Source organism: Camelus dromedarius, chromosome 17 (genome assembly GCF_036321535.1).
Source record: "Camelus dromedarius isolate mCamDro1 chromosome 17, mCamDro1.pat, whole genome shotgun sequence".
Lineage (NCBI taxonomy): Eukaryota > Metazoa > Chordata > Mammalia > Artiodactyla > Camelidae > Camelus > Camelus dromedarius.
In genome coordinates this window covers 5,261,318-5,276,055 of record NC_087452.1, presented here as the reverse complement: position 1 = coordinate 5,276,055, position 14,738 = coordinate 5,261,318, and the positions used below count along the sequence as shown (strand labels likewise).

The 14,738-nt window shown below is 45.8% G+C and overlaps 1 protein-coding gene across 3 annotated transcripts in view; it reads left to right on the top strand.

Moving 5' to 3' along the window:
* Window positions 1-4,410, top strand: part of SLC6A1 (solute carrier family 6 member 1) — a 40,812-nt gene extending 36,402 nt beyond the window's left edge. For 2 of the 3 annotated variants that reach the window (XM_031470891.2, XM_010984931.3), the window contains exon 16: window positions 1,446-3,816. In XM_031470891.2, coding sequence (XP_031326751.1) covers window positions 1,446-1,550 — 105 coding nt within the window. In that variant the 3' untranslated portion in view covers window positions 1,551-3,816. Of the gene's footprint in view, window positions 1-1,445; window positions 3,817-4,297 lie in introns of those variants that run through there. The other variant, XM_031470892.2, reaches the window with a different exon arrangement.
* Window positions 4,411-14,738: the final 10,328 nt, after the last annotated feature.

Here is a 14,738-nt window from a genome sequence, read left to right as displayed (position 1 = left end):
CTTTTCCCCTCCTGTGCTGGGTACCACCTCTTCCCTTGTGGAGCACAGTCTAGCTGGGGAGACAGACAAGTTGATAGCCAATGACAAGAGAGCATTAGCAGTCATGATTGAGGTGAACCAGGGAGATGGGTTAGCCTGGCCTGGGTTGAGGAGAGTTTAAGAAGTCTTCCTGAAAGAGGGGATAGCAAAGAAGAGGCCTAAGGACAAGCCAGTCTTAAAAGTAGAAGCAGAAAGAAGGTCCCTAGAAGGGGACAGGAAGCATGTGAAAGGCCCAGGGGTATAAACTGATGTGTGTGACTGGAGGGTAGTGGAGAGCAGTGCAGGGGGGTAATGAGAGGAGGCTGGGAATGTAAGGAGGTTGGGTCAGATCCTGAAGGGCTTTGAAAATCAAGACAAGAACTCTGGTCTGTATCCCAAGGGCAAAGGGGAGCCATTAGAGGGGCCCTCCAGCACATACGAGGTCTACATCAGTTCTTTGTTAAATTATGTTGAATTCTTGAGTGAAACAAGGCAGTGCTGGAGGCACCCAGGTGCTGAGACATTGGTGGGGTAAGTATAGGTGGGGAGATTTCACCGAGGAGGGAGGGAAGGTCACAGCTAGGGGGACTGGATCAGTGGGAGGTTCACCCTTTCAGAGACATATATTGAACACTCACTATATGCCAGACACTATTGTCAGTGCTGGGGACACAGCCATGAGCAAAAACGCCACCCTTGTGGATCTTACCTTCTACCTTCTACAAGACCTTCTACAAGAGGAAGGTCAACAATTAACAAAATAAAATCACATTAGATGGGGGGGTGAGTATGATGGCGAAAGAAACCTAAAGTAAGAAGGGGGTTTAGGGGGTGCCGGGAAAGGGGTTTAGGGGGTGCCAGGAAAGGCCTCGCTGGGGAGATAACACTGAGCCAAGACCTAAGGAGGCAGAGATGGAGCTGTGTAATTATCAAAGGGAAGGATGTACAGGCAGAGGGTACAGTACATGCAAAGGCCCTGAGGCAGGCACTTGCTTGGCACGTGTGAGGAGGCCAGTGTGGCTGGAGTGGAGTCAGTGAGTGGTGAGGGGAGAACGTTGGGGCCTGAAGTGACAGGCACCAAGTCATAGGGGGCCTTGTAGGACTTTGGTGAAATGGGCACCATTGTTAGGTCCTGAGGACCAGAGGGCTGTGATCTGACTTTGGTTTTAACAGAACTCCTCGGGCCAGGGTGTCGAGAATAGAATGAAAGGTGTGAGGGGCAGGAATGAAAGTGGGGGGCCAGTGGGGAGTTACTGCAATAACCCCGGTGAGAGGGGGTGGGCAGGCCCAGGTGGGGGTATGAGGGGAGCAGGATGGGGCCAGAGCCTGGGTGCCCCTGGAAGGCAGAGTAGATGGTAGAGACTTGAAAAGAGGGTGGGTGAATGGAGTGGTTAGTTTCTATCCCAGCCCAAAACCACCGTCCACAGCGCATCCAGGTTATGATCCAGCCCAGCGAAGACATCGTCCGCCCTGAGAATGGTCCGGAGCAGCCTCAGGCCAGCGGCTCTGCCAGCAAAGAGGCCTACATCTAGGGGTGCGGGGCGGCTCGCCCACCCACACTCTCACCCCCACCCCCACTGCACACAACCACCACGGGATGTCTGAAGATATCGTCTCTCTCAACCTACCTCGAGTGGCGAGTCCAGACACCATCACCACACAAAGAGAGGGAGGTGGGGACAGTCACACCCCCGTGGGCCCCGCGTGGGCGAAGATGCCCAATGGCTCTGGCGCCTGTGGGCTGGTGATCTTTTTAATCTGGGCCCCCTGAGCATCAAGCAGTCGGCCTGTGTGACCGCTGTGGTAGATCATATTTATCCCGCCAGCAAGAGTGTGACTGGTGAGGCCGCATACTCCTGGCTTTTAGTTGTATTCCTGACTGTTCTCTTACCGCTGAAACCCATGACTGTTACCTAGGCCTTGGCGGGAGTCCGGCTCCGTCAGAACGCGGCTCTGTGCACATGGAAAGGGCATTTTGTACAATGGGCATTTCCAAGGAGAGCTCACTCTTAAGAGCAGGGCGCCAATGGAGCTCTTTTATTTTTTGGTTTTCTCCTTCCCGGGGCAGCTTGACAGCCCCCACCCTCTGTCGATCTTCCCAGAGCTGCTTTCTCGAGCAATGTGCATAGTGTCCTGTTTGCCTGCGGCGCCTGGCCGAATGGGCATCTCTGCGCTGAGCTTTCCTGTCCCCCAACTCGTTGCCAGGCCATTCCAATTGCACCTGGCCCAACAGCAGTCCTGCCAGATGGGCCCCACTCCTTAGAAAACTGCCACAAGCACAATTGATTTTTTTTTTTAATCACCATTCGAGGGGGCCTAAGATCCTGCTGGGGAAATTACCTAATCAGGAGTTTTTCTTAGGCTGCCCGGCTTTACAGAGCACGGAACTCTTGCCCAGGAAGTTAAGGTGAGGCTCTGTCCTTGAGTCAAAGTGGATCCAGTTATCCTTCCACCCTCCCCCGCCCCCGCCTAAACTATCTTCCTCACTGCAACCCCAGTCAAGGCTGCTGCCTCCTCCCCTTCTCTGAAATTCCTCCGCGGGAATCTCCTCACTGCCACTAAAATCATCCCACCCCAGTAACGGAGGAGCTAGTGTTAATCCAGAGATGCCGTCCCTGCCCCTCAGAGTGCTTCCAATGTTAAAACTGCTTCATCGGGAAGTAGAATTTTTTCCTTTTGAGAACTGGGCTGCGTGGTGGTAGTGGCAAATCACAGGAAGACAGTTTCTTGTAAGCTCCAGTAACTCAGCGCTTCTTATTTGCCAGGAACATGGGTTCCCATGTAGCAAATCATCTGTTGTGCCCTGTACTCCTTAGCTAGTTAACTCACAAACTGTGTTTTACGACTAATCCTTAATAACTATGGTAAATAACTGTGACTGTGGGTTTTTTAATCTGTCTTTCTCATCCGAAAGTGACCAGCATATCAGTTATTGCAATAAGGTATTACCCTCAGAATATTAAGCACATTCTTGTAGAGAAAAAACTGAAAAGTCTGCGTACACATATAAGTGCACACATATGTACATTCATCCTCACACGTGGCACATAGTGTCTCATTTGATATCATGTAGGAAACCTAAAACCGTTTCCTGAAGTCATCTGTAAAATAGTCTCATTACTAAGGCATCCCAAATGCCAACTGGTGAATCCAAGATCAAAATGCATATGTATTGTTCAATTATAGGGTTTAGAACAAAAAGAACCCTTCACTGTGTCTCCTGGTCCCACCCCCATCCTTTGTGTGAATTCCTTTAGATTAAGGGCAAGAAGACTTCTTTCTCTTTATTCTTCAGTCTGAAACTAAGACCAAGTCTTTCTCAGACAAATGCAGCATATTTAATGTTTGTAAGCAAATCTAAGTGAGATGTTTGGCAAGAAATCCCTTAACAGATTTCCATCCAAACCTACTTATATAGCACAATATTACATGTCGTACAATTACTGTGAGAACTGTGAATATCTGTAACTTTTTTAGTATTTGCCCTGGGGAGGGAAAGATATTGTATTATCATATATGCTTTTTTTTTGCAATAAGGATTTATTCTCAGAACACCAAGTAAATCTATCTCTATATTAAAAAAATATATGTAATATATACATATTCAAACTATATACAGAGCCTGTTTTAAAAAAATTACAGTATTATTTAGTAAAATTATCTGTTCTATGGACCAAATGTAAAATATTTATAAATGAAGATGCATTTTAAATGTCTATAAATGGTGTCATAATTAGAGCACAGGCATTATGTACGTTTCTAAGAACATAGAGGGAAAATAATAAAGGTTCTATGATATACAGTGTCAGACCTTCAGTTCTTTGGGGTGGGGACACCATAGCCTCTTTCATCAGAGCAATGACATGCATACAAAAGGTTTCTTCCTCTACGGAGACAGAGAGAGAGAGAGAGAGAGAGAGAGAGAGAGAGAGAGAGAGAGAGATCTGGGCCCCAAACCCAGGGAGATGGAGCTGGACTTCCCCCAAAAGTCTTGGAATGAATGGACAGAAAATGATTTCTGAGCCACATAAGGAGGTGCTTTCCCTATTCTAGGAAACTTTAAGGTGGTCATCTAAATGAAGATCTAAAACTAAGATAATGGGAGCATATTTAGTTAACAGCACTCATTCATTCACTCATGATTCATTCCTCAAAATACTTAATCTTAAAATCTTATTTAGAAAATTTTGAATTCTACAAACAAGTTGTAAGAATGGTCCAACAGACACCCAGATTCACCAGTTGTTGACATGTTGCCACTTTAACTCTGCCCATCAAGATTCAGTCTGGGAAGCAGAACCGCTACGAGTGTTATGGAATAAGGAACTTATTAAAGGAACAAGACCTTATACAGCTGTGGGAGAAGTTAAGAAGTAAAGTCTGAAAGAAAGAGTTGGGAGATCAGAGGTGAGCCACTAGCCAGGTGAGCAGAACTGGTACGAGTGTTACCGAGGCTGTTGCCCCCAGAATCATACCCCTGCCCCTCCCTCAGATAAAAACCAATTACTCTTAAGTTTCAGGAGGAAGCTGCAAAGAGAAGAAACAAGAACCAGTTAAAGCCAACTAAGCCCAAGATGGAGGATTTGACTTCCAGTAGACCTTGAGCCTCATTATATGCTCATTACAATACATTAGCATGCTAAATGACACCCAGCAGTGCCTTGACAGTTGATGATTGTCATGACAACAACCAGAAAAGCCCATACAAGGACTGAAAAGGAGAGCTGCATCAGTTTTGGGTCCAAACCGTACTGCTGTTCTCAGATAACTCATGAATATTCCTCCCACTCTTTCCAATTCACTCCCTTTTTCCTCAACCCTCCTAGATATTTGGTGTCTCCACCTGCATTGGGTTGAGAAGTTGATTTGCAAACTAAGTTCCCACTTCTCTATCTTTGGCCACTGAATAAAGCCTGTACTGTTCCAGTCTCAGCATTGGTTTCAATATTGGCTGTGTGAATCTAATCTGAAAAAGAACCTCCCTGGCCAGGACAGGGGTCTTGGCCCAGGCTAAGACTGGGCAAATTCTGTAACAGGCAATTGTGTGTCCCCCACAGTTCCTTGGTGCCCCTTTGCATAGCATAGCATTCATCATGACCCCTGAGCACAGAATTCCGGTGGACCTACAGTGTGTGGGAGCTGAGTGAGACTCAAAGCAGCACAAGGTAAGCGTGTTATGTCTACAAGTGAGTAGGTGGGGCCCTGAGAGGCCACACACTCTGTTGGAACCAGAACTTGCTTCCAACACAGAGAGAAGGCAACTGTATGCTAAGAAACACCCAACAATAGCCAAGGAACCCTGTTACACTCATTCAAGTTACTTCCCTTCCCACTTACACTGAAAATGGTGGCATAGAAGGAAAGCGAAAGGTGTGGCAACCCATTCTTTCCTTTCCTTACTCCTTCGTTAGAGAGCTGAAGGTAACGAGTATGGGCAAACCGTGTGCATGTCAAGAAATGAAATAAAAACAACTCAGTTTTGTGCCGGTTTCTGCTGTTGCTGGTAAGCACGAAGTGCATACACATGTGCAAACTTTGAAGTACTGTTGTGTAATTCACATATCAATTAAATGTGCTTATATTCTCATTTGCACACTATAAAGCTGAACAGTAAAGTTCATGTTAAGGATTAAGATTTTAAGTTTCCTTTACTTAGAATGACATTAAATAGCAAATTAAAGAAAAAAAAAAAACCATGACAAGTCAAGAGAAATACCATGGATGGAAGAAAAAGCCTTATAAATAGGGCATCTTTCCTGCTCTTTGAACAAGCAGCCCTGCATATTCCTTTTGTACTGGAGCCTGAAAATAAAGCACTGGCCCTGGGGGAAGCCTAGGGAAGGCTGTTGCTTCCTTCTGTGTAGCATCCACCTCTGGGCCACTGGTAGGTAGGGCAGAGGGCAGGGGAGAGAAAGGACAAGGCTGATCCCTCCACACCTCTGCACCTGACCCTGAAGACCTTCAGAGAGTAACAGCTTCTGTTTCACTTCTGCCTCCCAAACCTTGAGCAAACGTTGCTTTTGGCCAACTTTCACCCAGAACCATATAGCGAAGCGGAATCTGGGGAAAGTCATTTTAGCCAAACTAAGTGAACAGTATAATGCAACCTCCCTCCTTCTCTCTCTTCATACATAATAATAATAATAATAATAATAATAATAATAATAATAATAATAATAATAATAATAATAATATTTTAATGATGATGATAATGACTTTGGCAAACCATTTGAGAATAAGTTGCTGACATTTGGACCCTGCTTCTCTTAAAACATGAGCGGATCTCCTCTAAGAACCAGGATATCCCCTTACATAATAACCACAGTACATTGATCAAATTTGGGAAATTCCACGCTGTTACAATATGACAATGGCATCTACAGTCAGTATCCAATTTCTCTAATTGTCCCAATAATGCCCTTTTTAGCAATTTTGGTCTGATTCAGGATCACACACCGCATTTAGTCTCCTGGCAAGTATTTTTCAGCACCTATTACCCACCAGGCAGAGATGACCCACCCAGCCTCCCAAACTCACTCAGCATTGATTTTGGCAACTTGACCGTCTCCTCCCCACCCACCAGGACATCTCATCTCTGAATGGAGGGTAGGGCAGGGCCTCTTCCTCTACCACTGTCTGCTTCCTGACAACAGCTAGGGTTTTGCAATGAGCATCTCAAAATAGGAGTGTTTCCCTGGGCTGGGGTACTGGGGTGGGGGCAGAAAAAGGGTTCAATTAAGGAAGCTACCACCTAGGGGAGGGGCCCAGGTGCCTCTCCTCACTTCTTTTTCTGGCTGCTTCTCCCTCCCTCTCTCCTCTCCATGGCTGGCTACAGTCCCTCCTGGTCCTTCTTCCCTGAACCACAAGCACTTGAAGCCAAAATAGAAGAAAAGGAACTCTGAAATGAACCTCATATGTCAAACACAGCCACAATGATTTCCTTTGTGGTCCATCCCATCCATCCCCTCCACCTGAGGTGCTCTTTCAGACCCCTCCCTAGCTTTTCCTCTCAGCTATTCAGAGGCAAAATGAAAACAGGTCGGAGGGCTCAGAATAGGGAAAAATCTTAAGGGTCATCTGGTTCTATTTAAAGTTTGATCTGTTTTTAGGGACTTGCTTCTTCAACTGCCTTGTGCATACAAATCACCTGTGGATCTTGTCAAAGTGCAGAGTTTGATTCAACAGGTCTGGGCTGAGGCCTGAGATTCTGCATTTCTAATAAGCTCACAGGTATTGGTGATGGGACTTTTCCCACATTTTTCATAGCAAGGATCCAAAGAAAAGCCACCTGGCCTCTTCTAAAATACCCTCAGGGAGCAGACCACCTCCTTAGGAAACTCTAACTCAAATTGTCTTAAGCATAAAAGAGTTCATTGATTCACAAAACATTCCAGGTGACTGACTTCAGGCACAGCTGGATCCAGGTGCTCAAAGGATGGCATCAGTTGAATCACCATTCATCTCTGCTTTTCTCTGCCCAGCTTCACCCTCAGACTTTCTCTACTCTTAAATGCGGGGGGGGGGGGGCGGTTGGCGAGGAGGGAGTTCCAGCAGCTTCTACCTACCAGATTAGCAACCACACTATAAAGTGAGATTCTTATGCCCAACACTCCTGTCAGAGTCTGGGACTGGGTCTCATGAGGCCAGCCTGCAGCGCATACCCATCTCCTAACTGACTAGGGTGGCCAAGAGGGTGGAATGTGCTGCCTGGCCAGGCCTGGGTCACAAGGCCACCTCTTGGGGGATGGATCAGCTGCAACTAAGGACAGGAAATCAGAATCGAGAGAGGTGGGTCCCGAAAGGAGGAAGCGGGGAGGAGATGCCGGGCAGGCAAACGCCACAACGGCCCACGAGACAAAGCCATTCTCTTTTCAAATAACCCTTTGAAAGTCTCTCCTTGACACGAGTCTCCCAGTAGTTGCAGTCGGGGCCCAACAAGGGTTCTCCTGCCTGGTGGTGTTGGAGCCAAGAGAAGGAGACGGAGCTTGGCTCAGAAGCAGAAGACAGTTTTATGCTTCGACGGAAGAACCGAGAGGAGCCAGCTCTCCCCTAAAACCCACGCTCTACCCCTTTAACCGTCGGGTGGGGGCGGGGCTGCTTTCCATTGATCTCGCAAGGTGGGCGGGAGTGGGCGGAGTTCTCGCGTGGCCAGCGCAGTGGAGAGCGTCGCGCCTCTGCGCACGGCGCACTGCCGCCATCTTGGATAGCGCGTTGTGCTCGGGGCTTCCGCACACATCCCGCTGGGCTGAGGTGTCCGCTCGGATGTTTGGCCCCAGGAACTCCAGTCTGAAGCACTCGGTGCCAGGCCTCTGCACACGGCTCCCTGTAAGCAAGTGAAGCTACAGGCAGCACAAAGGACAAAAAGAGGTTAGACTTTATTTTATTACAGATTCTGTTTTTATTCCCTGGAATTGTTCATGGGCTTCACTAGGAACACACCCCTCTGTCTTCTGTCCTGCTCGTCGAGGGGCGCTGAGGGGCGCAGGTCCCTCTTCTGTGAGGGCTTCCTGCTGGGTAAGGGCATCGTCAGAGCCGCTGGCCGACGACCTTCAGATGGGTTGGTTGGTCACCAGGCCTCGGCCCTGGCTGTTCGTCTCTCTGACCTGAGGGGTCACCATTAGTCGAACTTTTTGGAGGCAAAGGCCAGCAGTCAAATTAAGATCCGTGGCCCTATTATCAGGAGAATAATGGTCACATGTCACAGGTTTCCTAAAAACGCAGGTGTCTATGTCTTTGGCTTTTAGGCAAGTGTGCCCTGATGTTAAGGCTTGCTGTGGGGCCTGATGATCCTGGTCACAGTTTGGTGGTTTTTTGGGGAGAGAAGCTGCGGGTCAGAGAGAGGTTCTCACGTGTCAGGGGGCTGTTGCCCCAGGTTGTGTCTGCGAAGGTTGGAGCTTGCAGCCATCTTCCCGAGAGTGTGATGCGCCCACGGAGTGAGCCCTGCGACTTCAGGGTGAATGGGTGGTTAGGACCACCAAGTGCGGCCCCTTCTGCTTAGGGGTGAGCTGGGCTTTCGGGCTGTGGATTTTCTAGGTTTTTAGGTGCAGTCAGTCTCCTGGCCGGAAGGCGTGGAGGGCCAGGTGGGTGGGTACAGGCAGCACCTGCTCACCATCTCCCATGAGGGCTTTCATGGTCTCTCCTACCTGGAGGGCACACTTGGGTTGTTCCATTTTAAGGGAGTTACATTAGAATGTTCCTTCTCTCAGGCTTGGGGAGTGGGTCTACCCTATAGGAGTTCAAATGCATTTAACTTTAACCTATTCTTCCGCGCTAATCCCCTGCAGAGCAAGGCTATCGGAAAGCAACTTAAACCAATTTTCTTGAGTTTCCTGGTGTAGCCTCACTAAGGCTGGTTTCACGGTCTGATTGGATCTCTCTACTTTCCCTGAGCATTGGCGTCTCCAGGCTGAGTGCAAATCCATTTTATGCCCAGGGCACACATTACCCCCTCCTCACTTAAGACACAAATGGTGGACCATTATCACTTTGCAGGGATCCTGGGAGCCCAAACCTGGGGGTTATTTCTTTTAGTAATGCCTCAGCTACTTCAGCTGCCATTTTTGTTCTAGCAGGGAATGCTTCCATCTACCTAGAAAACGTGTCCACTAGCACCAAGAGATACACCTGAAATTGCTCGGTACCCTCAGCGTGTCACTGAAATCAATCTACCAGTCTTCCCTCTGGTCTGAATGGGCCTTATTTGGAGGCCTCTGCAGAGGTCTCCTGTTGGGGATGTTACTTTTCATACCAGGAGTTACCATGACCTCAACAAGCCAATTACATACTGCTTCCCTCCCATAGTGAGTTACTCATGAGCCTCCCTGATGGCTTGACAAGCTGCATTTGGGGAAAGAAGTATTGCCCATGTTCATTAACTAGCCATTCATGGCCTCCCAGATCTCTGTTGAAGCCCTACTTTCAAGCTTTGTCTAATTCTTCCTTCGTGTAAATTGGTGAATACTTGGATGGATCTGGCCTCCCAGGTGTGAGAAGTAGTAGTTGCCGAGTTACTGGTTCTAGGGTTGCCCTTTTGTCAGTTGCATGTCCATTTTGTCATTTTCCTTTATTACCTCTGCACCCCCTTTTTGGTGGCCCCTGCAATGAATCACTGCCACTGGTTTTGGAAGCTGTCTTGCTTCTAAGAGCTTCAGTGTGCTTAAGCCATGTTTCACCTGTTTATTCTCTGCAGTAAGCATACCTCTTTCCTTCCAAATAACCCGTGTGCATGTAGAATGGCATACGCATATACCAGGAATCTGTTTAAACTTCTAAGACCTTCCCTGTCCCAAGCGCTAAGGCTTTAGCTCAGCCATTAGGGCAAAAGTCCCTGGGGGTAGGCTTTGTGCCTCTGTGAGTTGGGCCTGGGAGGTCACTGCATATCCCGTCAGCCTTTTTCCCTCCTAAAACTGTCCCCATCTGTGAATTCTTCTTCAGGGTGTGGGACAGGTTCACTTCCTACTGAGATAAATTGTATCTATGGTTTCTGTACAGTCGTACTCTCGGGGTGTCAGTCTGTGGGTAACAGGGTGGCAGGATTTGGCGTATGACAGGTTTTTATGGTAGCCATTGGGTTGTCTAAAAGCATAACCTGAACTGGAATCAACCTTCCAGGGGATAGCCTTTCTTTTCCCTTAGAACTTGGTGAAGCTTGAACCTAGTGTGGAGTCCATACAGTGATTGGCTGACCAAAAGTTAACTTTTCAGCTTCCTTTAGCAGGGTTGTAGTAGCTGCTACTGTCTGTAAGTAGGGAGGCCATCCCTTAGCAGTTTGGTCTGATTGTTTAGAGAAATAAGTAACCACCAAGTAAGGGGTCCTAGTTTTTGAGCTCATACCTTAAGGGTGATTCCCCCTCTTTCATGAAAGTAAAGGTCAAAGGGCTTAGCTAAATCTGGGAGGGCCAGGTCAGGGGCCTGAAGTAACTACTTTGCCAGTTCTTTTTTTTTTTTTTTTTTTTGTATATGTATTTTTATTGAAGTATAGTCAGTTTACAATGTTGTGTCAATTTCTGGCGTACAACATAATGCTTCAGTCATACAGGAACATACATAAATTTGTTTTCATATTCTTTTTCACTGTAAGTTACAAGATATTGAATATAGTTCCCTGTGCTATACAGTATGAACTTGTTTATCTATTTTATATGTAGTAGTTAGTATCTGCAAATCTCGAACTCCCAATTTATCCCTTCCCATCCCCTCCCCCTCTGGTAATCATAAGTTTGTTTTCTATGTTTGTGAGTCTGTTTCTGCTTTATAAATAGGTTTGTTTGTCTTTTTTTTTTTTTTTTTTTAGATTCCACATATAAGTGATATCCTATGGTATTTTTCTTTCTCTTTCTGGCTTACTTCACTTAGAATGACGATCTCCAGGTCCAACCATGTTGCTGCAAATGGCATTATTTTATTCTTTTTAATGGCTGAGTAGTACTCTATTGTATAAATATACTACAATTTCTTCATCCAGTCATCTGTCGCTGGACATTTAGGTTGTTTCCATATCTTGGCTATTGTCTATAGTGCTGCTATGAACATTGGGATGCATGTATCTTTTTGAATTAGAGTTCCCTCTGGATATGTGCTCAGGAGTGGGATTGGTGGATCATATGGTAAATCTATTTTTAGTCTTTTAAGGAATCTCTATATTGTTTTACATAACGACTGCACCAAACTACATTCCACTAAGAGTGTACAAGGGTTCCCTTTTCTCCACAGCCTCTCCAGCATTTATCATTTGTGGACTTTTTAATGCTGGCCATTCTAACTGGTGTGAGGTGATCCCTCATTGTAGTTTTGATTTGCATTTCTCTGATAATTAACAGTATTGAACATTTTTTTCATGTGCCTTTTGGCCGTTTGTATGTCTTCATTGGAAAATTGCTTGTTTAGGTCTTCTGCCCATTTTTGGATTGGGTTGTTTGTTTTATTCTTATTAAGTTGTATGACCTATTTATATATTCTGGAAATTAAGCCCTTGTCAGTCTCATCTTCTGCAAATATTTTCTCCCATTCTGTAGGTTGTGTTTTTGTTTTGCTTATTGTTTCCTTTGCTGTGCAAAAGCTTGTAAGTTTAATTAGGTCCCATTTGGTTTTTTTTGCTTTTATTTCTATTGCCTGAGTAGACTGCACTAGGAGAACATTGCTGAGATTTATGTCAGATAATGTTTTACCTGTGTTTTCTTCTAAGAGAGTTATAGTGTCTTATGTTTAATAAGTCTTAAAGCCATTTTAGTTTGTGTATGGTGTGAGGGAGTGTTCTAACTTCGTTGATTTACATGCAGCTGTCCAATTATCCCAACACCATTTGCTGAAGAGCCTGTGTTTACTCCATTGTATGTCCTTGCCTCCTTTGTCAAAGATTAATTGACCAAAAGTTTATGGGTTTGTTTCTGCGCTCTCTATTCTGTTCCCTTGATCCATATGTCTGTTTTTGTACCAATACCATGCTATTTTGATGCTCTGTAGTATTGTCTGAAGTCTGAGAGGGTTATTCCTCCAGCTTCATTCTTTTTCTTCAGTAATGCTTTGGCAATTCTGGGACTTTTGTGATTCCATATAAATTTTAGAATTATTTGTTCTAGTTCTGTGAAAAATATCCTGGGTAATTGGATAGGAATCACATTAAATCTGTAGATTGCTTTTGGTAGTATGGTAATTTTAACAATATTAATTCTTCCACTTCAAGAACATGAGATATTTTTCCATTTCTTTAAGTCATCTTTAATTTCTTTAGTGAATGTTTTATAGTTCTCCACATACAAGTCTTTCACTTCTCTTGGTCAGATTTATTCCTAAGTATTTTATTTTTTTGGATACAGTATTAAAAGGGATTGTTTATTTTCATTTTCTGATATTTCATTGTTAGTGTAGAAAAATGGCACGGGTTTCTGTATGTTAATCCTGTATCCTGCTACCTTGCTGAATTCTTTTATCAGCTCTAGTAGTTTTTGTGTGGAGCCTTTAGGGTTTTCTGTATATAGTATCATGTCATCCGCATATAATGACAGTTTTACCTCTTCTGTTCTAATTTGGATCCCTTTTATTTCTTGCTTTGTCAATTCTTGAAAGGCCTCTTTGCAGTCTAAATTCCATTCAAAATGATCATCATCCTTTTCTTTCAACTTTTCATATAGAGGCCAAGATATTATTAGACTAGGGATCCAGATGTGCAAAACCCTGCCATCCGCTGGGACCCCCATAAGGTGTCTTCTAGTCCTAGGAGAGGCAAGTCTGCAAATTGCTTCTTCCCTTTCTTGGGATGGACTTCTCTGACCTTCTGGAAGAACAAAGCCCAGGGGGTGTCACCCAGCCCAGGTAGTTTGTAATATTTGAGACTTTTTTTTGGACACCTTGTATCCTTTATTGGTGAAGTGGTTCAGGATGGTTACAGTGTTTTTACAGAGGCCTCCTTAGTAGGACTGGCAATCAGAATGTCATCTACATCTACATGTACCCTCCTCCAGATGTGGAGATCTTTTAGGTGTTTAGCTAAAGTTTCCCCAAAGAAGGCAATTTTTGAACCCTTGGGGCAGGATTCTCCAGCAGAATTGTTGCTTCTGTTGTGTGTTTGGGTCCTGCAACTCAAAAGCAAAGATTTCTTGTGATTCTGGGGCTAATGGAATACAGAAGAAAGCATCTTTTAAATCTAAGACAGAATACCAGGTCCTGGTGGATGGTAGAGTGTCCATCAGGCTGTAGGGGTTAGGATACTGAATGTGTATCCTTGGTGGCTTCAGTGACTGCCCAGCGTTCTCCACTGGGAGAATGGGGATATTACAGGCTGACTTGCATAGTCTAAGAAGGCCCTGGTCAGTTAGGCCCATGATCACAGGGACAATGCCCAACAAGACCTCCAGATGGAGAAGGTACTGTTTTCCTTTGGGCTGTGTGTGTCGGGTTTTAGACGCACTCCCAGGGCACTGGCTCCTGCAGCTCATCCCACCTGTCCCTGGGCCCAGACCTTGGGATTTACTCCAAGGAGGTCGACTTGCTCTGTCTGGGGGGTTTGTTCTTGGCCATTAACATCTTGTGCCCTTTGTCTACGTTTGTGTCCCACTGGTGGATAGTAGCCCCCAATTTATGTAAGATACCTCTTCCTAGCAGGGATATCGGGCATTCAAGGACATACAGAAAGGAATGGGTGAGAGTGTGTTCATCCAGTTTACATTCTGATGGTTCTGTGAATGCCTGTTCTTGGACTTTCTCTGATACTCCATAATTTTACAACTCTTGTAACCAAGTTTGCCTAGTCTGGTTTCAGAACTGAGGAAGTGACTCTGGCGTTGACAGGAATTTGACAGGCTTGCCCCTACGTTCAGTGTCAGCTGGGGGTCCTTGGAGGCCAGTTGAAGTGCCAGCTTAGGAGCCCCCGGCCTCATCATTCTTCATCTGTTTGGACCATCTGCGTCCAAGGGTGATGGCTGGAATCTGACATTTCTGTCCCCCTTCAAGGGCAGAGAAGGCATTCTCCCTTCCAGTGTCCCTTTTGTTTACTGACTGGGTCCTAGTTTCCTTGGTTTGCCATTCCTTTGTGGGGGCCAGAGCCCACTTACTGGAGCCGAGAGTCTCTATAAGTAGTTAGTTCAGATTCCCATTCTGACCAGTTGGTATTGGAGAGCAACAGCCAGCAGGTGGGCTTGCCTCTGGGCCTTTTTACCCTCTGACTTTTGCTCCTCTGCATCTCTGTTATTAAAGACCTAGTAGGCAGCCTCGACCAGGCGAGA